This window comes from Neopsephotus bourkii, unplaced genomic scaffold (assembly GCF_033783945.1).
Source record: "Neopsephotus bourkii isolate Nb327-2 ecotype Australia unplaced genomic scaffold, CSIRO-AGI_Nbou_v1 NB_1767, whole genome shotgun sequence".
In the NCBI taxonomy this organism is placed as follows: domain Eukaryota; kingdom Metazoa; phylum Chordata; class Aves; order Psittaciformes; family Psittacidae; genus Neopsephotus; species Neopsephotus bourkii.
In genome coordinates this window covers 2,810,256-2,836,194 of record NW_026902241.1, presented here as the reverse complement: position 1 = coordinate 2,836,194, position 25,939 = coordinate 2,810,256, and the positions used below count along the sequence as shown (strand labels likewise).

General features: G+C 39.4%; 1 protein-coding gene across 2 annotated transcripts in view; it reads left to right on the top strand.

The window, feature by feature from the left end:
* The window catches only part of PCMT1 (protein-L-isoaspartate (D-aspartate) O-methyltransferase), a 35,800-nt gene that overhangs the window by 8,981 nt on the left and 880 nt on the right, over positions 1 to 25,939 (top strand). The window contains exons 2-7 of one of the 2 annotated variants that reach the window (XM_061378493.1): positions 5,776 to 5,880; positions 7,038 to 7,069; positions 8,500 to 8,604; positions 11,979 to 12,099; positions 16,972 to 17,057; positions 18,588 to 18,757. In XM_061378493.1, the coding sequence (XP_061234477.1) occupies positions 5,776 to 5,880; positions 7,038 to 7,069; positions 8,500 to 8,604; positions 11,979 to 12,099; positions 16,972 to 17,057; positions 18,588 to 18,757 (619 nt within the window). Of the gene's footprint in view, positions 1 to 5,775; positions 5,881 to 7,037; positions 7,070 to 8,499; positions 8,605 to 11,978; positions 12,100 to 16,971; positions 17,058 to 18,587; positions 18,805 to 25,939 lie in introns of both variants that reach the window. The other variant, XM_061378494.1, reaches the window with a different exon arrangement.

The following is a 25,939-nucleotide window of genomic DNA, read 5'->3' as shown; positions in this document are numbered from 1 at the left end:
TTTTAACAGAAATTTTCTTTTTATTAATAATTTGGTAGTATATTCCTAATGCAGTTGATACTTTGTCTTCAGACTAAGAAGCATAATGATTTGTAGGGGTTATTTTGCTCTCTGAAGTCAAGCTTATGCTATATAGGATAACCAAAATAAAAAAAATCCCATGACAGCTCCGGGTATTTGGGATCACACCATAAACACTCAGGGAAGCCTCTGCAGAAGGAAGCCCAGGCCTTGGCGTGGCTTCATTAGTGACAGTACTTTAAAACATCGATGCAACTTCAGTTAGGACAATCTTACAAAAGTTTCTTAATCTGATTTTTCTGTTAATGTGTTTTGGGTTAGGTTATAAAGTACTCAATTTCCCCCCCCCCTTTAAAGTACAATTTTCCAAATAAAATCTTCCTTGTTTAAAGTAAGTAGCTCAGTGAAACAATCCATTGTTGAAATGTCAGTTATTTGTAGTTTTATACTTTTTAATGCGAGTGATTAATTTTTTCCATTTGTTTTCTAAAGTTTTTTGTTACTCATAAATGTCTTTTCAGAACTTTAAAAAAAGAATTATCAAAGTTAAAAACTTCAATAAAATAGGAAGGAAAAATGGCGGCACTGTACAGTGCTTCTGTCATTTACACGCATCTATATTTACATTTTATTTTGAAAAGTGAACAAAGATTCAAAGTATTTTGATATAAAAACTCTTTGGCTTCAGTCTGCTCCAGGATAAGAATTCTGGTTCTGTAAGAGTTTTTTTTATAAAAGGATTTTTTTTTTCTTCTGCTAACTCAAAAAAGATCTTGAAAATAAAATACTGAGCGATGATACTGCATCTTCACATTTCTAACCTGTTTTTGTATATGTTTTGATAATGAGTCACATATAGCTGCTTAGAAACCTGAAGTATATTTTGTTTGGTGTATAGAGTAGTATCAGATTCTTACTGACTTATGTCAGTAGGTGTGCATGAAGTCGAGTTTTTCTAGGGGATAGATAAATCTTTGAAAATGGTCTCTGTTGTTTCAGAGAGCATCTCTAACCACTGGGACAGTCTTGTTTGAAGTTCACTGGCTTAAGCAATATTTGAGCTGTGAACAACAGGTTAAACTCTGATGTTTCCTGATTCCCGAAGTCCCAGCAGCCCTTGCGAGAGAGCGGCTGACGTGGCAGGGGGGGCGTTCCCACGGTGACGCGGGAGATTTAAATTCGGCTGAAACTCGCTACTCGCATTCAGTCAGCTGATTGGAGCTAGCCCAGCTAGAGCCGCAGCCGGCACGCTACAGCCATATTGAGGTTCTACCGAAATTAGGAAAATCAGAGGGGATAGCGGAGAGGCACCGCGATTCCCGACATTTCCTGATTACCGATGTCCAAGCAGCCCTTGCGAGAGAGCAGCTGACGTGGCGGGGGGCGTTCCCACGGTGACGGCTACCACCCCCCTGCCCCTTGACTTGAAAGAGCCTTTGAGAGGGCAGGGACACGTCGCTGCCCACCAGGCCCAGGGAAGAACAGGTAGGTCGTTGTGCTGACCAATATGGTCGTCTCCAGAAAGAGAGCTAGCAGTAAGAGGACTGTAGCAACTCAGAGAGAGACCCCGACCCTAACCGTGGCTGTTCAGGTCTCTGGATGCAGGGAGTGCCAGAGCCTGCTACTGCCGGGGGAGGGAGGACAGCATTATTCCACCTGTGTGAGGTGTGAGCAGGTAGAAGATATGCTTAGCTTGGTGGCTAAACTTAAGGAGGAGGTTGAGACGCTGAGGAGCATCAGGGAGTGTGAAAGGGAGATCGACTGGTGGAGTGACTCCCTGGCTGGCCAGTTGGAACGGCTCCAGGGAGATACCCCCCAAAAGGGGATGGACCCCCTGCCCTCTCAGACAGAGGGGGATGGCCTGAGACAGCCCCTGTCATGTAGCTGTCGCCCAGAGGTAGGGGACCAAAAAGATGATGAGGGTTGGAAGCGAGTTCCGATTCGGTGTCGTGGGCAGCCCTCCTCCCTTCCTGCCCCGCTTCGCCAGGTGACCCTCCGTAATAGGTTTGAGGCCCTGGATCTGGAAGGAGAGGTAGGTGAGGATGTGGTGCAAGGCCCACCTACAAGGCCACATAGGAAAAAGCGGTCGACTTCACACCTCAAGACTGCCTCTGATAAGAAAGAAAGAAGGGTCATTGTAGTAGGTGATTCCATTCTGAAAGGAACAGAGGGCCCGATATGCAGAGTTGACCCTCATCATAGGGAAGTGTGTAGTCTGCCTGGAGCCCGGATCAGGGATATCACCAGGGCGCTCCCCAACCTGGTGCACCCGACAGACTACTACCTGCTGCTGGTCTTCCAGACGGGTGAGGGGGAAGCTGCTTCCCGCAGTCTGAGGGGGATGAAGAAAGACTACAGGGCCTTGGGGCGGATGGTGAAAGACTCTGGAGCTCAAGTGATCTTCTCTTCAACCTTCCATCTTCTGTTGATGATGTGGGACTGAATTGGAAAATTCAGTCCATAAACGATTGGCTTCGAGGCTGGTGCTGCAGGCAGGGCTTTGGATTCTTTGATAACAGCTGGTTTTATAGGGCACCAGTCTGGACAATGGGATGTGGGAAAGGTTTATCGCACAGAGGCAAAAGGATGCTGGGGCAGGAATTAACAGGGCTCATTTGGAGAGCTTTAAACTAGATTCGAAGGGGGATGGGGTTGTAGCTGGGCTTGCCTCAGTGGGACAGCGCTCCAGAATTGATGAAGACTGGGAGGCCTCCTGTAATCCTAGGGTGAAATCGGTGTGCTCGGCTCGCTCCCTGAAATGTCTGTACACCAATGCGCGCAGTATGGGAAATAAGCAGGAGGAGCTAGAAACCTGTGTTAAGTCAGGAGATTATGACCTGGTGGCAATTACAGAGACGTGGTGGGACAGCTCACATGACTGGAATATAGTCATGGAGGGCTATGTCCTTTTCAGGAAAGACAGGCCAGCCAGGCGGGGTGGTGGGGTTGCTCTTTATGTGCGAGAGCAGCTACAATGCGTTGAGTTCGGTCCGGGGACAGATGATGAGCGAGTTGAGAGTCTGTGGGTGAGAATTCAGGGGCAGGATGGCAGGGGCGATACTGTTGTGGGGGTCTGTTACAGGCCACCGGATCAGGGTGAGGAAGTTGATGAGGCCTTCTACAGGCAGCTGACAGCGGCCTCACAGTCACAGGCCGTGGTCGTCATGGGGGATTTTAACTTCCCTGATATTTGCTGGAAGGACTACTCGGCAACCCAGCCGCAGTCCAGGAGGTTCCTCCAGTGTATGGATGATAACTTCCTCATGCAAATGGTGGATGAGCCAACCAGGAGAGGAGCACTGCTGGATCTCATCCTCACTACCAAGGAGGGTCTGGTCGAAGCAGTGAAGGTTGAGGGCTGCCTTGGTTGCAGCGACCACGAGGTGGTGGAATTCAGGATCTTGTGTGGTAGGGCCAATAGAATAGCAAGTAGAATTGCAACCCTGGACTCTAGCAGGGCAAACTTTGGCCTCTTCAAGCAATTGCTAGGGGAAATCCCATGGGCTAGGCTGCTTGAAGGGAAAGGGGCCCAAGGTAGTTGGTTGACGTTCAAGGACTGCTTTTTCCGAGCTCAAGATCAGAGCATCCCGACACGTAGGAAGTCAAGGAAGAGGGTCAGGAGACCTGCGTGGCTAAATAGGGAATTGCTGGGTATGCTGAAGTGGAAGAGAAGAGTTTACAGGTCATGGAAGGAAGGGCTGGCCACTTGGGAGGAATATAAGGCTGCTGCTAGAGGATGTAGGAAAGCAGCTAGGATGACTAAGGCCTCCTTGGAATTAAAGCTGGCGAGAAGGGTCAAGGACAGCAGAAAGAGCTTTTTCAAATACATGGCAGATAAAACTAACACCAGAGGCAATGTAGGCCCGCTGATGAACGGGACGGGTGCCCTGGTGACAGAAGATACAGAGATGGCAGAGTTACTGAATGCCTTCTTTGTCTCTGTCTACTCTGCCGGAGGCAGTCCTGAAGAGCCCTGTACCGCTGAGACCTCAGATGAAGACAGATCAACGGAACAGTTTGCCTTAGTCGATGAGGAATGGGTTAGAGACCAGTTGAGCAATCTGGACATCCATAAATCCATGGGTCCAGATGGGATGCACCCACGGGTGCTGAGGGAACTGGCTGAGATCATTGCTAGACCGCTCTCCATCATCTATACCAAGTCTTGGGAAACGGGAGAGGTGCCTGAGGACTGGAGGAAAGCAAATGTCACTCCCGTCTTCAAAAAGGGCAAGAAGGAGGACCCAGGTAACTATAGACCAGTCAGCCTCACCTCCATTCCTGGGAAAGTGATGGAACACCTTATCCTTGGTGCCATCTTAAGGCATATCAAGGATAAGAGGGTTATGAGGGGCAGTCAACATGGCTTCACCAAGGGGAAGTCATGCTTGACCAATCTCATAGCCTTTTATGAGGAAATAACACGGTGGATGGATGATGGCAGAGCGGTGGATGTGGTCTACCTCGACTTCAGCAAAGCGTTTGACACGGTCTCCCACAGCATCCTTGCGGCTAAATTGAGGAAGTGTGGTCTGGATGATCGGGTAGTGAGGTGGGCTGTGAACTGGCTGAAGGAGAGAAGCCAGAGAGTTGTAGTCTATGGGGCGGAGTCTAGTTGGAGGCCTGTATCTAGTGGAGTGCCTCAAGGGTCGGTACTGGGACCAATATTATTTAATATATTCATCAATGATTTAGATGAGGGAATTGAGTGTACTATCAGCAAGTTTGCTGATGACACTAAGCTGGGAGGGGTGGCCGACACGCCAGAAGGCTGTGCTGCCATCCAGAGAGACCTGGACAGGCTGGAGAGTTGGGTGGGGAATAACTTGATGAAATATAACAAGGGAAAGTGTAGAGTCCTGCATCTGGGCAGGAACAACCCCGGGTTCCGGTATAGGTTGGGGAACGACCTGTTAGAGAGCAGTGTAGGGGAGAGGGACCTGGGGGTCCTGGTGATTGACAGAGTGACCATGAGCCGACACTGTGCCCTTGTGGCCAAGAAGGCCAATGGCATCCTGGGGTGTATTAGAAGAGGGGTGGTTAGTAGGTCGAGAGAGGTCCTCCTTCCCCTCTACTCTGTCCTGGTGAGACCTCATCTGGAATACTGTGTCCAGTTCTGGGCCCCTCAGTTTAAAAAGGACAGGGACCTGCTGGAGAGAGTCCAGCGCAGGGCAACTAAGATGATTAAGGGAGTGGAGCATCTCCCTTATGAAGAAAGACTGAGGGAGCTGGGTCCCTATAGTTTGGAGGAGATTGAGGGGTGACCTTATTAGTGTATATAAATATATAAAGGGGGAGTGTCACGAGGATGGAGCCAGGCTCTTCTCAGTGGCAAACAATGATAGGACAAGGGGCAATGGGTACAAACTGGAACACAAGAGGTTCCACTTAAACTTGAGAAGAAACTTCTCAGTGAGGGTGACAGAACACTGGAACAGGCTGCCCAGGGAGATTGTGGAGTCTCCTTCTCTGGAGACATTCAAAACCCGCCTGGACATATTCCTGTGTAACCTTATGTAAGTGTTCCTGCTCCGGCAGGGGGATTGGACTAGATGATCTTTTGAGGTCCCTTCCAATCTCTAACATACTGTGATACCGTGATACTGTGATGATGAGGGTTAGAGTATTAGAGAGGGTAAGGAAGGTTGCATGATTTTTCACAATATTAGGAATTTATTAATGTATTTCACAAGGTCTTGCGTTGCAGTAGAGAGGCAATGCCTTCAGTTTTATTTATTTATTTGTATTTTATAGAAAATGGGATCATCAAATCAGACAAGGTATTTGAAGTGATGCTGGCTACAGACCGTTGCCACTACGCAAAATACAACCCTTATATGGATTCTCCACAGTCTATAGGTAAGAGCATCTTGTAAAAATGATTGAGATTGCTCCAATTTGCATTACTGTGACTGCCTTTGTCATATATGCGTTAAGAATGTGAACATACTATTTTAAATTTGGAAGCTTCTGTAGTTCTTTATTCAATACCTTTTAACTAAGTTTCTGTTTGTTATGGAGCAAAGTTGTTTGTGTTTTTTTTTATTTTTAAAACATGCCTGTATACATCAGGATAAACATTTTATAGTTAATATTAATAGGTATAAATATGTATTTTTTTAAACCACAGAACTTGTGATGGTGCAGATAATTTTTAATTACTTAAAAATCATTTGTATCCAGTTTATGTCAGAAACAGTTTCTCTTTACATAAATGATTCATTTGAGATCAATGCAGAGTTCCTTAAGCCTTTACATGAGACTTAAGTTTTAAAATGAACATAGGCTTTAAATGGGACAATCTCTTTATAAGACAGTTGTTGTTTCCCATCCAGATCCCAGTTTTATCTTTCCAAGCCAGCAGAATGAATTAAGTGAATATATTCCTTTTTTTTTTTTTTTGACACCCCGCCCTAATAGTGAGTGGTGAGAACCATGAATTATATTAGGATTTTAATAGTTGTATAGGAAAATTCAAGAATTTTTAAAGATGCATAAGCTTTTGAGTATGTATTTGTATGTGTGCTTCACAGGAAAAATATAGGTGAGTGTTCTTCCATGTGTTCTCATAGATGTGTGCTGTTTGCAAGATAGATGGCAGGTTATTGTCTCCAGAAGTTGGAGACAATATGGTCCCCACCACATAAAACTCAACTGACAAGTTCAGGCTTTTACATAGGGCCTAAGGGGAAAAGGCATTACGTTATTCTGGGGCTCATTACTCTTTTAATTCAACATGCTTGATCAAGCTAAGGCAATATAGTGATGAAATGGAGATTCAAACTGAGGTCCAGGGCAGAACCCTTGTTTTTTTTCTGTCCACAGTTGACATGGCATAGCTTTGAGATAATGTACCTTAACTCACTTCTGGAGCACCAGTGTAACTGTTCAGGGGTTTGTGTGTGGTCCTCTGAATGAGAGTGACAATTAAAGCATTGCATTGTGTAGTCAAGGTAATAAAGATTGTGTTGGTCTGAACAATGGTCAACATGTTCTTTCATTCTCTTGCTTTGCAGGTTTCCAAGCAACAATCAGTGCTCCACATATGGTAAGCTTTAAACTAACCTGATTAATATAGGTGATTTTATAAACATCAAAATGCTTCTGAAATTAAATATTTATCCTAGCAAATTTAATGAGCAGTTGATTGCAGTGATGTTGTTGTGGACTGCCTACTGGGAAGGCACAGAGAAGATCAAGCTAGACTTTCCTTGGAGGTGCACAATGATAAGACGAGGGGTAGTGGACAATAAAAAAGAAACATGGACCATTCTGATTAGTTTCTAGGGTAAAAAACAATTCCCATTGAGGGTAGTTAAGCACTGGAACAGGTTTCACAGATTGTGAAAACTATTCTGTGTTATACAAAGAAGCTGACTGGACAGGGCTCTAAGCACCCTAATATAAATTGCCCATATGTTGAAAGAGGGTTGAACCATGGGATTTTGAGAGAACCTTTCCAACCTTAATTACTCTGTAATTTATAAAAGTGTAAAAATTCAGAGTGGATAACAGTGATTTCTATGGTCTGGTATTGCTGTAATGCTTTTAATTCTTTAGACAGGAGGAAAAAAAATGGCAGGGGAGCTGGAACTAGATGAGCTTTAAGGTCCCTTCCAACCCAAACCATTCTGTGATTCTCTGGTATGCATTTTCTCCTTGCAGTGTTTGAGAAGTGGCAAAACAAAGTAAAAGTCTGCTTCTCTTGACAACTACCTAGTTGGGTTAGAATTTACTTAGTTACCAATATAAAAAAAATCAGGAATTTTGTATAGAAATGTTAGGATTTTAATCAAGAAAAGACAGAGAAAGAAGGTACTGTGGCTAAGGGATAAAATAAGTATTAATTATGTTTTCAGAATTTTAATTCGTGTAAGTCATAGCCTTTGAATTCTCCTTTACTTAGCACTAGTAGTATATGAAATGTTAGAGCAAAAACGAAATGTATCCTCTAAGCAAATGTTGACAATAAATGTTCTAACAATAAATGTTCTAATTACTTGTTTTCTGGGTGTGATGGATTAAGCTGTAAGAGTGTGGTTATGGCTATCTCTGAAACACTAAAGAACAAATTGGTGTTTGAGTGTGTGACCTAAGCTTAGTTTGTGTAGTGGTCCACCCTGTAGGAAAGCAAAACTCATGAAGTGTGTCTGTAAACTACTGCATTTCATGTAAGAGCCTGGCTATCTGCTGCTGTAAAGAAACTTTTTCCTACTGTTTGATTCAGCAAGTATGCAGGTAATACAAGAGGTAGTTTTAATATACATACATGCACAATTTGAAGTCAATGAAATAATAATGATTATATCATATAGTTAACTCCTGCCACCCTTCACTTTTTTTGTAATAGAAAGTAATTCTGAAATATCTTGCATGAATCTTCAGTGCATTGGTCCAAGTCACTGAAGAAATTAACATATATTGGGTAGAACAGATACTTGAAATATATTGAAATTTTCTGTCTCTTTCTTCTTTTAGCATGCATATGCTCTTGAACTTCTGTCTGATCAGTTACATGAAGGAGCCAAAGCACTTGATGTAGGATCTGGAAGTGGAATCCTTACAGCATGCTTCTCACGAATGGTGAGATATTTAGTTTAATCACTGAACCATCAGAACTGCTTGAACTGCAGCATAACTCTGAATTGAAGGGGAGGGGAAGAAAGCGTTCTTTGTACAGTGGACTGATGCATGTTATGCAGAAGATAGTTTACTCTTCTGGATGCGATTAGTACCTATTTCTTAGCCTAGCTGATACTAGATGGTTGAGTTAAAGATCTGGCAAATCATGTGATGGTGAAGAAACTGTTTAGAGGGGAAGGGTTTATTTCTTTCTTGTATTTTAGTAATTGCTTTATATCTTGAAGGAAGATGATATTTTGCTTGTCCAGCTCAATTTTTACATTATCTTGTGTGCCGTGAATTTTCTCATTGTGATCTATTGTCGTGTCTTCCTGCTACGAGGGCTTAGTGAGACTTAAAAGAATCCTATTTCTAGAGGAAAGTATATTGTATGTATATAAATTGTCCCTGAATTTAACTTTTTTTTCCTCCTTTCTATATTGTGTGAGCATCACTATAAGTATCCATTTAATTTGTTCTAAGTTAGATATTAATTTGTTTGGTTGGTTTTATTTATTTTTTTTTTTCCCCGACACCTTCTCTAAGAAACTTAATCTCTGGGTTGTTCCACCTGTATGTAAGGAATTTTCTGTGGTTCCACTCTATGTTGCATCAGGAAAAGAGATGAAAAACATTGTGCTGGTTATAACTACAGTACTGTTAGACTAATTTATGTAGTAGACTATAGTCAGTTCTTCCTTCTCCATTCCAGGCCTGTCTCATTGCTTTATAACTAGCAGACACCTTTATTAAACTGCCAACTAGATTTTTTTTTTCTTTTTATCTTTCTGAGAGGTTAATTTAGAACATGGTGATGAGATGATAAATTCACATATGGGGTTTTTTGCTACTCAGTTTTCTGTTTTCAAGCAGCTGATCTGTTGAGTTCTGTTTGTAAAGAATGTGTAGGACTGGGCAATGAAGTAGCAAAAGTATTTAGTTTTTTTAAGTGCTAGCTGCAAAATCTAAAAAAAAAAAGAAAAAATAAATTTGTAGTTGAAATAAGTTAATCAAACTGCAGTTTAGAGGAAATCTTAAATGTCACTTATTTAACTCAGTGCCTACTGTTTTTCTTGTAACTTTGTAGTAAACAATCAAGTGCCAGTAGTAAGCATGGAAGCTCCAATCCTGCAAGTATTAAAATTTTTTGTCATGGTTAGGTGTATTTCTCACTACAGTTACTCATGGGGAATAGCCATTTTTGATAAGACATGATAAGTTCTGGTGTGCACTTTCTTCTTTTAAAACAGCTACATATGAAAAGCTGAAAACATGGCAAGAAGTCAGAATTACCATAAAAAGGAAATTGCTTCCCAATTTTGCTGACATTAATCATGCTATTCTTCTATTGCCATATGAATGTCACATTCCTCTTCTGAATTCTTAGTGGTATGCTGTGGAAAGCCTTATGAGCATGTGTTTTGTGAAACTGGATAAATGCCTTTGTTCTGTTTGATAGCAGTACTATGCACTATGGGTCTTGCTTCATCCACTTGAATGAATATAGATAAGACAAGATGTACTGCTCTGACTTTTTCTGTAAAGTTCTTTTAAACTGTAACAAAAGTTTGAGAGATGTATATTACAGGGAATGATGGCAAAGTGTGTTCCTATCAAAATTCATTTGGGTATGTGCTTACTGGATCATGTGGATGTTGCTTTTCTGTCTACTTGAGATCTCAATGAAAAGCTTGCATTTGTAGCACAAGTACCTAAGTGCACATTGATGTCATAACAGCTTTGCTCCTGTGATGATAATCTCACTGGTGGTAGTCTTGGGAAAGCTTTATGTTTACTTAAGCTAGTAAAGCATCTTTAAGATTTTTTTGTTTGGGTTTTGATGTTAAACTGCTGTGATGAACTTAACTATATAGCATGCAATTTTAAGTTTATATGCTTTTAAAGTTTGCTGGCAAATAAAGTAATTGTAGTTTTCATCCTGTAAGTACTGGAATTATAAAAAGTGGGGTATATATTTAATTTTAACAAACCACAGAGATCCCCAAAATTGTGCCATTTTGCTGTTGTTTCAACTGCACACATTTCAAGGTTCCAGGCAATAGACAGATTGAGGCTTTAGAAATATCTTACTGGACTGACATGCAGCAGGAGGTTCTTGTGCTATCATTATCTTGCTAAATGGGAATTTCTGTGATGTTATCTTTTGTTAGCTTCTGGTACAGCTGACTGCCAGGCATTCCTCCAGATGGCAACCTGTAGTTGCCATGGTAAAAACTTGCCACGTGTCTTGCTCTGTTTCAAAGGCTAGGCTGATGGGCTTCTACTTGAAAAAGAAGAGTTAACACTCCTCTCTCTCCTTTTTTCTTTTTTCTTTTTTTTAACCCTACCATAGCACTTTTTCATAATGAAACAGAAAAATCCCCATGGTATCAATAACAAGCTATTAATTTTCCATGTCTTGGCAACATAGAAATATAAGATACAGAAGTGTAACCAACGGGTTCAAATATGACCAAAGGCAAAGTTTTATATGACAACATGGACTGCTAGGACATACTCTGCCATTGTGTTATTTGAGCTGGATCCTCTTCAAAATGATCAGATTTTAAGATTTGGATTCTTTCTCCTCTCCCCGAAATTGGATATTTTTTTTTCTAGAATTAAGACACAATTGCAGAAGAAATGCCTGTAGTAGTTTTGCTAGTAGACCTTTTTCTCCCTTCAGACTGACTACACAGATCTTTTATGACCTTCTGTGAGTTATGAGCTCTCAAAAGTTCCATTCTTCCTGTGGAAGAGAGCTGTAAATCTCAAAGTAGATTAGTGAATGCAATGGTAGATGGAAGGTAATTTGTCCCTGACTATTAATTAGTGCATTTGCTCCTGAAAGGATAGGGCTCTTGAGAACTTGGAAAAAGATGCATGACTTTCTATTTTCCTTGAAGTAAGGTCTTCTCTAAAAAAACCTTAATCTTTAAGTATGTTTATTCAACATGAAAGAAGATTAGTTCTAGTCTTTGTCCTTGAAGTTGTTACTTTCTGTTGCAGGTAGTGCAAACACTCATGATCTAATCTGACTTGTAAAATTGAAAGAAGAGATCTCCACTAATAATGTAACTTAATTGAATTATGTCTCAAAAAAAATATGACTATTACAAGCATTTATAAGACTGTACTGGCAAATTCTAATTACCAGTTGCTTCTAGCAGTCAGGGTGTGTCATTCCAAGCAGTAGTTTCAGTAACGTTGGGGAAAATATACTTACCACTTTACTGGTTTTGTTTTTATTTTGGAGAAATGGGCTCAGGTGATAGAAATACTCATTCTGTAAACAAATCTAGCAGAAATTATTCAACTGTATATTTTTATTCCAGGTGGGTCCCAAAGGACAAGTTGTAGGAATTGATCATATCAAAGAACTAGTAGATGACTCAATAAATAATGTCAAAAAAGATGATCCCACATTGCTGTCTTCAGGAAGAGTGAAACTGATTGGTGAGCATCAGACTGATATACTTACTAATTAAACTGATATTCTTTCTAGCAGCTGGTTGAAAATGACTAGAATTGAAGGTGATTAAAAATTTCAGTTGAAGACGTTAAGCCGAAGAAAGAAAAGCCAAATGAATATTTTAAATTAAAATCATCTTAAGGCCTTTGAAAAATATAATCTTCACACAGTTTTGAGAATATGACTTCTGAGGGTTGGAACTTGGTGATCTTAAGGTCCTTTCCAACCCTAACTATTCTACGATTCTATGATAATCTGAAAGATTATGTAATTATACTACTAGAGAAGCTTATCAGGGAAGTGCTTTCCACTTCACCTGCGGAAGGTCTGTCATGTGAATTTGCTATTTAAAATTGGGTTTGAATTCACAACTTTGCTTGAATAAATGTACTGTCATCTAAATTTGCCTGATTTAACAAAACCTGTATATTTCTGATAAGAGTAATGGAGAAAGCTGCGCGCAGAGTGGAAAAAGTACCAAATTGGCAGTATGCATCCCTGAAGTTTTTCACTTGTTTTAAAAATTAATGGTATTTGCATGTTAGGGAAGTGATTAAATGACACCAAACTACTGTAATTCAAATAGGATTATTTCCTCTCAGTAACTCTAAAATTATACAGTGAATTGTTTTAAATAATACTTCTTTTGACAAAAGGATGGGTTTGTGGGTTTTTTTTGTTTTGTTTTTAAGAAAAGAAAGATACACAGCTGGCAGGAGGAAGCATTCCCTTCATTATCATTCCATTCTTTAAATTTAAAAAAGAAGTTGAAGATCTGGAGTATTTTTGAGGTTTCTTACAAGAGTGTTTGGAAAAATAATGATTGTGGTGTTTGGCTCTTACCTTAATTACCTTCTGCTTCTTGGTAATTGTTTTTTTTAAATGAGTGACTTTTCTGAATAAGTTTTTTATTATTCAAATTAAGCCAGTCTACATGTGTTCTTGTACACGTGTAAAAAAATAATGCAGTGCCCCTTGCTAAGAACACTTTATGCCTTAAACTTTCTTGTTAAGGAAGTTATCCTGAGTCTGTTGTGCTGGAGAGGGGAAATAGGGGGATAATTTTCATTGTTGCTGTACAAGAGAAATTTGGGCTTACGCTTCTGATCATACCTACAACAAACCTTGATGTTCTTAATTTCTGGAAGTACTTTGGTGTGGAGCTAAAATCCAGAGCTGTTTTTTAAAACAACAACACCTTCCCCAACACACAGAAAAAAAACTAAAACCCCAGGGTTAATTGGTGATGGGAGGTATGTCAGTTGCTGGCTTTCCACAAGTATGTTTCAGGCACTCTCCATTGCTTTGTCACACCTCTCATATACTGTAACTGCATTTCAAAAGCAACAACACTATTTTGGGGTGCCTCAGTAATAGAACAGCACTGAGAACTTGTAATAAGTAACTTAGGGTATCTCTATATTAGTTTGTGGGGTGTTTTGCTGGTTTTGGTGTGTGGTTTGTTTTTGCTTTGATTTGGGTTTTTTTGTCTTAAAATGAGGAGGGTGCCTTTAAGGTGAATCTCAACTGCTTTCACTCACCACACTTTGACTTACAGGTGAGTACTCTTGGAGAGCACAAACTCTGATTTCTTTAGGATTAAACTAGCCTGGATTATGTGCTCTGAAAGGCAACCAAATATATTGTGATTTGTTAACGGATATTAAGCAAGTAAGACTAGAACTAGACCAGAGCAGTCAGTCATTCTGAAATGCCGATGTTGCATGGACATCAGGTTCTCAGCAAAAGCTGTTTTTCTGGACAGATCTGCTTCTATTGTATTGCACTGTTTGCTGATGCAGACATAGCCAGAGGGGATGAGAGTATTATAACCACAGTGAAGTATTTTTCTTCTGTTTCTGTGCTGATGATACAACTCCATGCAAAACAAGTCCACATAGAGACACTGAAGGCTTGAGTACCACTACCAGCAGATCAGGTCTGGGTTCAAAAACAAGCTACAAGCCCCTTTTGTGTCATAAAGTCCTGTCCTGACATTACTTCCCCCTCATCACCACCCACTACCCACCACTGTGATTACTTCATTAACAGGTGGCATATAACTAGAGATCTAAGTAGGACAGGGGATGTTACTTAGGATGCAAGCACAAGCTCAAAATTTAGGCTGCTGTTTCCCTTTGGACATTGAATAATACAATAATTTGTATCACATTGAATATATAAATGCCAACTTTTAATTTTTTTTTTATTAAAAAAAGAAATAAAATCTTCTGGATATCTAAACATGTGTTCCCATCGTGAGTGGGTATCTACCTGACTACTGTAGTCAGGAAATTTTTGTTGATGTTAAAAGTGAAGAGCATGATGTGCATGGTGCATACAAAGAAGCATGAATTTGTTTTTGTTGGTATTTGTGCTGATTCTGAAGATGGTAGGGTTTGGACTACTGATTCTAAGAGTAAAGGTTTTTAAATGTTTTGAGTCCCTTTTACCACTGTCAGTGAAGTGATGAGATGTGCACAAGTCACACTGAGACTTCCTTGGGCAGCACACAAGGTGTGTTTGAGTCGCAGAATACAAGTGCTCTTTTTCAGCTTAGCAGTTTCTTTCACAATTTAACAATCTTTTGTCAACAGATTCATATTGGAGATTGCTGCTTCTAGTGCCTACTGCTGCAGGTTAGGGAGTGAAGGTCTGTCTCCTTGTGTAACTAACAATTCAAAGCAGTATCTGTATGGTTGAGCTAAGAAGTCTTTTCCCATTGCCTTCTCTGATGGGACAGCAGTTGATACAGTAACAAACCATTTCTCTTTAGAGGAGGTGTACAATTGTCCTGGTTTAAACCCAGATGGCAAGTAAGTACCATGCAGCTGCTTGCTCACCAACCTTTTGAAATACTCATTTGGCTAGTTCAGGTCAGGTGTCCTGTCTCTGCTCCTTCCTGGCTTCTTGTGCCCCTCCTCGCTGGCGCAAAGCATGAGACTGAAAAGTCCTTGATCAGAGTAAGCATTACTTGGCAACAACTAAAACATTGGTGTGTTATCGGCATTGTTGTCAGACTAAAGCTGAAACACAGCACTGCATCAGATACTAGGAAGAAAATTAACTCTGTTCCGGCTGAAACCAGGACAACAGTGCCACTAAGATAAGCAAATATAAATGATATACTTGACTGCATTAGGGTGGTTCTTCCATTTGAATCCACTTTGGCAGGGTCAGAGATGAAGCCCTGCAAATACTGGAACTTTCACTACTGTCAACAGTAATAAAAGTTGACTTAGTGGAACTGGTGATCAATAGTCATGAGTTCTCTTGAAACACTGGTAGCTCTTGCTTGGCAGCTTCTGCCTGTGGCCCTTGGTGCAAACTTGTGCTGGTCAGAAGTGATGACGTGAGGAAATAAAGTCACTGAGTTTTTAAGGGGCTTCCCAGCTACTGAGAAAATGTGCTGTATCCTTAAGCTTTGGGTGTAGGAGGTCTTTGAAGGGTCTTGTTTCAGAAGCTGATATGAAAGGTGGCAAGCTTCTCAATTCTAATTGTTCAAAGGAGCTGTCCAGAACTTCCTGTACACTTTTGGGTACTTGATGCTGTGAGTGTTCAGGTGGCCCTCTAGCACTGAGATCAAAATGAAACCTGATATGGCCACCGTATCTTTTTCCTGCCTTCTGAGTTGTTGGAAGGCAAGAAGTTGACAAATTTTTAGCCTCTGGCAGGGTCTTAGAACTTCTGTTGACTCCTTCAGCCTTTTGATTATGCTCTGATAATAGTGATTGCATGGAAGTCAAAGTTCAGTCTGAAGACAGGAAACCCCAAAAAACTTGTGCTGAGCAAGAGGACTCTGTTCGTTAGCTTCATTGCTTTTTCATCTTAGCTGATTAGTGGGACTTCAGCACTCACTGAGTATGAATTTATGAATGGTTTAGCCTGACTTCTTTTGTTCCTAAATAACTCCAGAGAGAGCTTGCCTAACATGCTCTGAATTTCCTGTTGGTTTCCTGTAAATACTGTGAATGCCACATTCACATTATCATCTTTCAAAGCTTCACTTGGAGTCTAGTTTAGCTTGCCATGTTTCAGTGGCTTAAAAAACCCAATCTGTTCCCCTTTCATCCTGCATAACTGCAATGGTATGAGACATCTGTAATAGGGAGCTTCTTGAAGCGTCATTGGTAGCCCTCTGAATAACTTAATTACTCCTAATAACTTCCAAGCAGCCACCTGGAGCTTGATCTGATGAGTGTCTGATGTGGCTATCCATGTTTGTCCAGGAAGGGTAGTGAGACCCATCTGCTGACAAAGGGGGATGCATGGGGATTAGTGTGTTACTGCATTAATTTATGAATGTAGCTGTGGTGTTTCATTCTAACTGGTAGTACAGTTATAGGTTCACAGCCTATGTGAATACTTGCTTTGTCTTTTTCTCATCTTTGGAATCTTCTGATGTGTGCTGCTGAGATTTAATGCTTTAGATTTATGATTTGCCTTGTATTTAAGAATGTTGTGTGTGAAGGCAAGGCAAAGCAAAGCGTATGTTCTAAGAGGGTAAGTGAGGGGAGAAGTTGCCTGTATTGGAATGGTAAGGCATATAAATGCTTAAGTATCTTTTCTGGGTGGACCACATATTTCCAAGAACTTTTGTTATAAATCTATACATTCTAATTTCAGGCATTTCTGTAGTATTTTATATTTTTTATAGGTATGTGTATATATGTATGTACAAGGGTGTTTTGCTGCATTTATTTTGCAATTGTGCTAATGTTTTTAAACTGACTTCTTGTTATTACTGCTCAGCAGAATTTTAGTTGAAATCTGAGGATAGCTTTTATCTGCCTTATAGGTATGGGACATTAGCTGTTTACTCCTTTTGAAAATGTTAAAAAACTGTTCTCTTGCAGTGGGAGATGGAAGAATGGGATATGCAGAAGAAGCTCCCTATGATGCAATTCATGTAGGAGCAGCAGCACCAGTTGTGCCCCAAGCAGTAAGCTTTTTATGTTTTGCATTTCTCTTAGCTGTAAAGACTATTTCACATGTGTATACATGTATAATGTATACGTGTATACATGTAAAATACTTGGTAGACTTACACTGCTGGGAGCGTCAGTGGGCAGCGTGGTATTACTGTATGATGGGGGGGTGTTGTTTCTGTTACAATTTGGCTTCCTGTTGGTTTGCAAAAGCTGTGTGTTCTAATAACTCTCCTTTAAATAAAGATTTTTAAATTACTTGTGCACAACTCCATTACAACAATGAACTGGAGCATTTTATTTCAAAAAATAATTTGTTTGTATCAAACACTGAATTACAAAATTTAAGTATTTGTTTCCTGGGTTCTAAGGTATTGAGCCTGTTGGAAAAGTAACATGGTCAGCTGGAAATACAGACGATGCCATGTGTTTGTAGCTTTCTGAGTGGTCACAGGCCAGTTCTTCCTAAAGAAACCAGAGTAACTAGGGACTTTAGAGTGTGCATACTTGAAGTCCATTCTTGCAAACTTTTTTTCCTCTTCCTTTTATCAGGTGACTGGGAATATGTACCATAATCATAATATGCTAGATACCAGTAAAGTTTTTCTTAAAACTGAATTTTAAAGGGATAGTGAAGGACTGGAGGTTTGGGGTGCTTTAGACAGGTTAGACAGTTCCAGGTACTGGCGGTTGGTTTGGTTTTCTTCTTCTGGGGTATGGGGGGGGTGTGGTGTTCCCAGCAAAGTGTTGACAGGTGACAATTAAAAAGGTAATGTAAAGCTTAGTAGTGAACGCAACAGTTCTTAATTATAGCTTTTGTTAGTAACAGGGCTTAAGATTTTTTTTTTCCATGGTGTCTGGGAAGTACTGAATTTTCCTTGAGACTACTGCGATCAGCTGCCTCATGTTATTATGAAAGCAGATCTAACCCATGCATTTTTCTCACATACTTTCTTACTTGTTACTTGTCTTACTCATATTCATATATTTTAGACTAGTTTTGTAAAATCTCTTCCATTCACAGAATGAAAGAGGAGCTGTTGGGTAGTGAGTGTATTGTAAAGAATTTAAGATTATTCCAGGAAGATAAATTTAGAGACAAGTCACAAATCTCAAATCTTATTCTGAAAGATTCAAGGATCAAGTTGGGGTTCAGTTACCCCAGAAATGCTGGGCAGTGGGCCTGTACTGATGCACAATAAATATCAAACCATTAAAACTAGCAGTTTAAAAAAATGGCATCTATTGTAAAAATAATTCAGGATTTACATATTTTTCCCCTCTTACATAGAAACTAAAACTGCAACCAACTCAGTCTAATTACTATTTTACCTTCTTTTGTAATTACATGAAATTATTGTGTTTCTATTATGTTGTTGAGATACTCTCATTTCTAGTGCATGGTTTTATTTTTCCTAATTGAAATAATTATATCCTGCATAATAGTAGATAGATGAATGGTGGAAAGCTGTTAATGTAGCAAACTTTGAATTCAGCTTCTCTGAAGTGGCTGGATACATTCTAATTTCTGTGTTGTGTTCTAGCTTATAGATCAGTTAAAACCTGGCGGAAGATTGATATTGCCAGTTGGTCCTGCAGGGGGAAACCAGATGCTCGAACAGTATGACAAACTAGAAGATGGCAGTGTCAAAATGAAGCCTCTGATGGGAGTGATATATGTGCCTTTAACAGATAAAGAGAAGCAGTGGTCCAGGTGGAAGTGATTTTCTGTTCCACTTTCTTCTTCCACACACATACAAGGTGAAAGGGTGTGAATTTTAAGCAGATAGACTGCAAGGCCTGCCTTTCTGCTGTCATTGCTTTCTGCTCCATACCATGACAAGTGACTCAGTCTGCATTACTACATCACCAAAAGGAGGTTATGCTAAGTTTGAGTTAATTTAAAAGCAAAAGAAAAATATTGCATGTGTTGCACTTTGTCTCTTTCAGACATATTTTATTTAGTCTTTGCTGTGTTGAAGTTTCTTATTTGTTGTTTTCAACAGAGGGTTGGCTTGGTTTTTTTTTAATGAAACTTCCCTTTAATGAACTTTTTATAAGTAGCTTGCCCAGTAATTAGGGTAAAGTACTACTTCAGAATACATATTGTTTTTTTCCTGTAAGTTAGTGGTAATTGGGTGTCTTTTTCTTTTTTTTTAATTTTATTTTTCTGAAACGTCACAGATGAAGAAAAATCTTTGTAAAGACTTTTGTGAGAAATACAGATAATCTTGCAAGCACTTTTCCCTCAGCCCCAAGTAGCAGAAAGCGGAGAAGGTAAACCCTTTTCCCCTAGTGTATAAATATGGTTAAGTAGTGTTTGGAAATTTTTCTTGCACATGTTATTAAAAGTCTGTCATTGTCTCTGATGGGAATATATTTGTGGTTGCCAACACAGCAAACTCTAAAGGCCTTTCTAGGGGTAGTAACCCTCCTAGTTTGCTGAATTGAATGGCCAATAACATAGATGTAACACAGTTGTCAGCTTAAACCATACTAGGCATTAGTATGCAAATGAACAAAGCAGCAGTCCTGTTTTGCTTCCTGTCAGAAAAGTCAGAAAAACCTTGTGAATGTATTATCTGTGTAAATGAAGTGCCTAGATGTGTACTGAGTTCTGAAAACAACTCTTGAGCTTTACAACTCCTACATTTAGATTTTGGTTTTGGTTTATTTCTTTGTTGTGTTGTTTTGTGTTTTTTGGGGGGTTTTTTTGTTTGTTTGGTTTTTTTTCCCCCACTTGATATTCTGCAGTACAGCTTCTGGTTCTGATACATGAACACTTAAGAGTTTAAGCTATCCAAATGTCCATTCAAAGTACAACCAAAGCAGTTTGCATTACTGCTGCTTACTGAAACGTCATTTCAATGTTTCTTGAATTACTCTCTAGCCACCATGTACAAACTACTCTTAGAACGACTTTAATGAGTTCCTGCTTAGTTTCAAAGCTTGTGAAGCATGCTCATTATTCAGATGTTTTGTATTTGTTATGCAAGTGAATACTTTGTCCTCGAATATTGCCAATATTCCCTCAGGGTGGTACTTGGGGGCCTCTTGTAAGGCTTTGGAAGTTTTGCTTTGTGGTTAGTTTCCTGCTCTTGCAAATTTAGTGGACTTTATTCAAGTTTGGAGTCCATGTGCTCAGTTTACTCTAGAAAAGAGAAGTGTTCTTCTCAAGCCTTTCTTTGTCCAGAGAGGTTTACAGAATTTTTTTCTGAATTTCCACCTGATCTGATTATAATAGCAATTGTTTTGGTTTTGTTGTTTGAGGGTTTTTTTTGTAGCAGCAATGTGTGTTCAATAAACACAATTTATAAGAGTTTCTGGAGTGACAGTGATTATCCTTTGCTGCTGCTGAAGGTGGTATGGTGTATTAGGGACTAGAATTCTAAGGTCTTTGCATCTATTCCGTGTGGCTTTGTACTCTTTTTCTCTGCTAGCTCAGGAAGAAGTAATACGTTATCTTTGAGCCTTCTTCAGTCGGGGGTATTGTAGGGTTCTTTTCTGCAGATTTTTTTACCAGTTTCTCTTGTTTTCTGAAATGCTTCTAGGCTTTTTCTTTTAATTTAAATGTTAAGAATATACACTGGTGTTATCAGAAGAGGTAAGTGCTTAGCCTGAAGGGTGATCTTGATCACTGTGGTGACACAGAGGCTGTTTCTTCCTATGTATGTTTAAATTTGGTTCTGACTTGGAAATCTCTGTTAAGGGAAAACTCAGAAGTCCACTTCTTGTAATGTTTGTTTCTTCTTTAATCGTTATTTTTGTGATCTGACAAAAATCCCATTCCCTTCTCAAGAATAGCTGCCCTCACTGCTGACCTTACAGGAGTTCACATCTGTCTTTTTGTTGTTTTTCCCTATTGGTGAGTCCAAAGTGTATGGTCAACCAGCTGTTGCTAAGGAAAGTCCTAATCATAAGTCAGCAGTTCTTATCTATGCTAGCATCAAAGATGAAAGAGGTATTTTCCTAATGCAGGTAACTTTCATGATGTGAGATATTGGTGTTCCTTCACAAAATACAATCAGGAGGCCAGCAGTATTTTCCTAGGCTAGCAGACCTTCCACTTGGCAAGAAAGAAGGGGCTTAAATTTTTGCTTAGCCATTCACATGTTGGAGAAGCTGGTACCCTTCCTTACTGGGCTGCAAGGTGCTCTTTACAAACCAGCACAGCAGTGACTTTATCTCCAGGTGATATTTGAGGTGAAACCTACCTTCAGATCTTTTGCATTATTCACCACTGTATAAAACTGGAACTTTGAATAAAAGAAAATCAGGACTAGCTGGAAACAAAAAGACTCCTTAGATTTCAATAAATTGATGTGGTGTTAAATAAAGAATCTCATTTTGTGAATATTGTGGACTAAAAGAAATCCAGTAACTTTCTAGCTTGGGTTCAGATGCAGAAGTATTAGTGGCAGTCTTCTCAAATGTGACTTCATGGGGCATTTGGAAGCAGAATATACAAAGGAACCCTATCTTTGATACAAAATTAAATCCATTAGTATATCAGAGATCCATCAGTAGGTAGACCCTACTCATGTGATTATGCTGGTACGCATGTTTATACTTTCACATAAAACTTCCCAATATTTATTTTTTTCCTTGCTGGTAAGTAGGGAGGAGATAAGACCTTTTGTGCTGCACAGTTGAGAAGACAACTTATTGGCTAGCTTATTGGTAGTTCTTGTGTGAATTGGCATCTCTGTGGTTCTACTTCTCAGAGACTTCACTTACTACTTATATGGAAAGATGATTTAAAGAATCATAGAATCGTTTAGATTGGGAAAGACCTTCAAGATCATCAGTTCCAACCATTAACCCAGCATGGACGGGTCCACCACTAAACCATGTTCCTAAGCACCACATTTACACATCTTTTTTTACATACCTCCAGGGATGGTAACTCAACCACTTCCCTGGGCAGCCTGTTCAGCGCTCCACAGTCCTTTCAGTGAAGACATTTTTCATCATATCAGATCTAAACCTCTCCTGGCACAGCTTGAGGTGATTGCCTCTTGTCTTGTTACTTGGGAGAAGAGACCAACACCCACCTCACTACAGCCTTCTTTGAGGTAGTTGTAGAGGGTGGTGAGGTCTCCCCTGAGCTTCCTTCTCTCCAGACTAAACAATCCCAGTTCCCTGAGCTGCTCCTCATCACACTTGTGCTCCAGACCCTTCACCAGCTTCATTGCCCTTTTCTGCACTTGCTCCAGCACCTCAATGTCTTTCTTGTAGTGAGGGGCCCAGAACTGAACACATGATTTGAGGTGTGGCATCACCAATGCTGAGTACCGGCAGAGTGATCACTGCCCTGGCCCTGTTGGCTATGCTCTTTCTGATACAAAGAGAAATAAGAGAGTAACAGCGTAAGGAACACTTAGCAATGAGTCTGTGTTGCAATTCTTGATATTTTCAAACAGCTGTTTAAAAATGTTATCAGACTGCTTTTTTAAACTTAGAATATTGCATTAGTAGGAATTATTTGTAAATGTCATGCTAAATTCGTATTTGCTGATAAAATAAAAAATATCAGTATTAACCTTTCAGCAAAAACTGCAAAGACTAGACTGGGGCTGTTACTGTATCCCACTTATCTATACATACAACATGATTAAGCACCCTTTTGGAAAAACTATTAAGAAATATTTAAATACATTTCTGCTTAGAAACTTATTCAGTGTTTTGAACGTCCCTAATGAGCTAGTTGTCTAATTTCAGTTAAAATGAGCAAGAATTGTTTGCCTCAAATTCCTTAGAGTAATGATTATGATTAAAGCTTTTATTTTACTTTGGCAAAAAGAATCTCTGCACAGTAATATTTTGGGTTAAATTTAGAGTTTATGCATAATGTACAAATGCATGTGATGTAACTGACAGAATAGGTTGCAGAGAAGATTCCTTTTGTCATTTCAATCTACTCTCTCAATTTGATGATTGATCATAGCAAATAATAAATACTTTATAACAGCACTTTTTCAGATTAAAATGCTACAAGTCTAAATATTGCGTTCAGTTACCTTTAAAATTACAAAGGGATCAAAAATTAGCTGCTGAAACACTGAATAGCTCCTGAAATGGAGTGTAGCCTCATATGAATTAGAAATATAGTATCAGTAATGACAGCATATTTTTCATAGATGAGTGATGTATCCAAAAGGGAAAGTCAGATGCTGCCTAATGACAAGAAAATTGAAGTGGATAAAAAAGAGTGAGTTACAGATTTCAGATAAATTTATAAATGCTTGTTTAAATATCTAATTTGAATGCTCTCCACCAAAGTGGAAGAGACGGATCACAAAACTCCTGACTTATGTGTATCCCAAACTTCTGTTATTTTTTTAGTGTTGCTAAGGGTTGTGATTCTTTCGTGTTTTGTGGGGGTTTTTATTTATCTGAAACTCTCCCCATTAGATTTTTCTGAGACTGCTTCGTAGTTTATTGTTGGATACTCCCAATGGGAAGTGTGGAATATTTGTGTATATGTTTTCCCTATCAGCCAATGTTTTTCAAAGTTTCTTAAATTTATTTTTAGAATACTAAGCTTGAGCTAATGACTTCTGAGATTTGCTTTAACTTAAGCTTATAAAATTGCTTTGATGCCTCAATTGACAATATTAGATAAGTGATTCTCTTGTTAGAATTCCAGGGACCTGAGAAGGTCTATTGTGATGACTTAACACCTATGTATTGCTTACTAAGCAGGAGCTAGTAAGCAGATCGGAAGGAGTACATATATGAAGGTGGAGGGAAATAAGTGAACTGTGTAAGAATCACAGGAACTAGCTGTGGCCAGAGAAAGGCAGAAAGATACAAATTAGTCTATCTTTGCTATGGCTGTAGGGGACAGCAGAATATTATTAACAGGGAAACAGCTGTCTTGTGAGTCTCCTTCTAAGTTTTCTGTTAGGACAGATCTTTTACTGCTGGGAGGAGAGGCAAGTATACTGTTTTTTACCAGTGATTGTAACCTGGTAGATTTCATAGCTTGGTAGCTTGTGATCCATACAGCTGAAGTTCAAGTCAACTACTCTGCAATATGTGTTTAAGTCTGTAAGCTGTTCACATTAGTGAGAAGCTGAGAAATGTTGCCTACCTGATGATCCAAGACTTTTCTGTGTTTTCTAATATATACATTCCAGTAGTGCAGATATAAGCTCAGTGTCTTGTAACAGTAGAAAATAAATGCTGTGTAATTTTAACACCTACATCCTGGGTTGTTTTGGGCTGTTGTGCTGCTTTTAGATTAATGAATAGTGAAAAGCATGTGAAAAATCTCTTGAGGGAAGCTGATCCCCTGAATACAGTAAATGTTCTAATAAGGAGAATATGAAAACCTTTATTTTGCAAGTGGTATCTAGGATATACATAACTTACAGGAACATTATTATGTTGTCAGGAATAGCTTAAAGCAATGCGAGCTACCAACAGTTAAAACAGTGGCATGTTGGTATCACTTATTTGGATTCTACATACAATTTTGTAAAAGATAAAAAAACAAACCACTTCAAAGTCATGAAGTGCATTAGCAGTGTTATGCAAAAACCTTACCAGTGCCTGTGAATGGGTAAAATTATCATGTTTAATAGTTTCAGAGTAAGTATGGTATTTTTCTTGGGCTTACAATTTCTTGAGGATCTAGCTTGGGTTTAAAGGCTTAAGAATTATTTTTCACAGTAAAAGGTCAGGCTTTTACAAAGGTATGAGGGTATATGATGGGAGTAAGGATGCAAATCACATCAGCAATTAGGCGTCTGAGAATAAACCAGCCATAGTAGCAGTCATTACTTACCCATGCTTTTTGAAGTTGTAAATATTTAACTGATGGTGCAGCTCCTGAAAGCATTAAGGATGAATGGAGTACTTGTCCTCATTTCATTGGCAATGCATTTTAAACTGAGTATCAAATGTTAATTTATTTTTATCTGTTTAAAGTAAGCAAATACCCATTCTGTGAAATAGGCAGATATGGAGAGATTCCAAACCTTTGGTTATAAACAGATTTTTATTTACCCCTGCCAAGATGTGTTCTTCCCTCTTCTGCTTTATCTCTGCTTTCTGTAATTACTGGAACAGTCTGAAGATGTGTGAATAGTATTCCCTATTAGAAGGCAGTGCAAAGTGCAAAGAATGCAAATATTTATCACTAACAAATCACAAGGTTTGCCTCCCAGCTGCATTCGATAGAGAGCTAGTCATTTAAGCACTAGTTGCAATAGCCTTTTCAGTTGCTTCTAAAATGTTTTGCATGCTCTTGTTCCATGCTATATGATATGATTCTTGAAGGATAATGCCTTTGTAACTTTAAAGCTTTTGCCTGTGTGCATGTAGCACTATATGCTTGTGGGTTAGTTTGCATGACAGCTGGAAATACTACGATTATTGAGCCAGCAATCACATTAATGAAGTTTTTCCTAATTCAGACGCTGCTTTGGATAATGAGGATAATGTACCTATTAGAAGAAAAATTGCAGCAAACTCATTGGGAGTTTATAGATCACTTGTGCCTTGTGAAAGGGGCGGGGGGGAGCAAACACTTATGATTTGAGTTTTCCAACATTCATAGTGGCCCAGTGCACAGCTTTCAGATTCTATGGACATTTTGCATTAAAGTCCATCCTTCAGAAATATATGATACTTTCACTTTTGAAATATGGGTTTCCTATTTGTGTGTTTTACATGTCCCTGCTTTTTGTAGATTCCTCATGATTTAGAGACTTATTGATGCACCCTTTCTCTACCTGAGTCTCCTTTTAACACATGCACGTGCTGCCTCCACCCTTTCCATAACCTACTCCTGATTTAGTGTAGCTCCACTGGGAGCTATTCAAGCTCCTCTGTGAAGTAAATGACGTAGGTGGTACAAACTGCACAATGGTGATGTGAGATTGCGTTC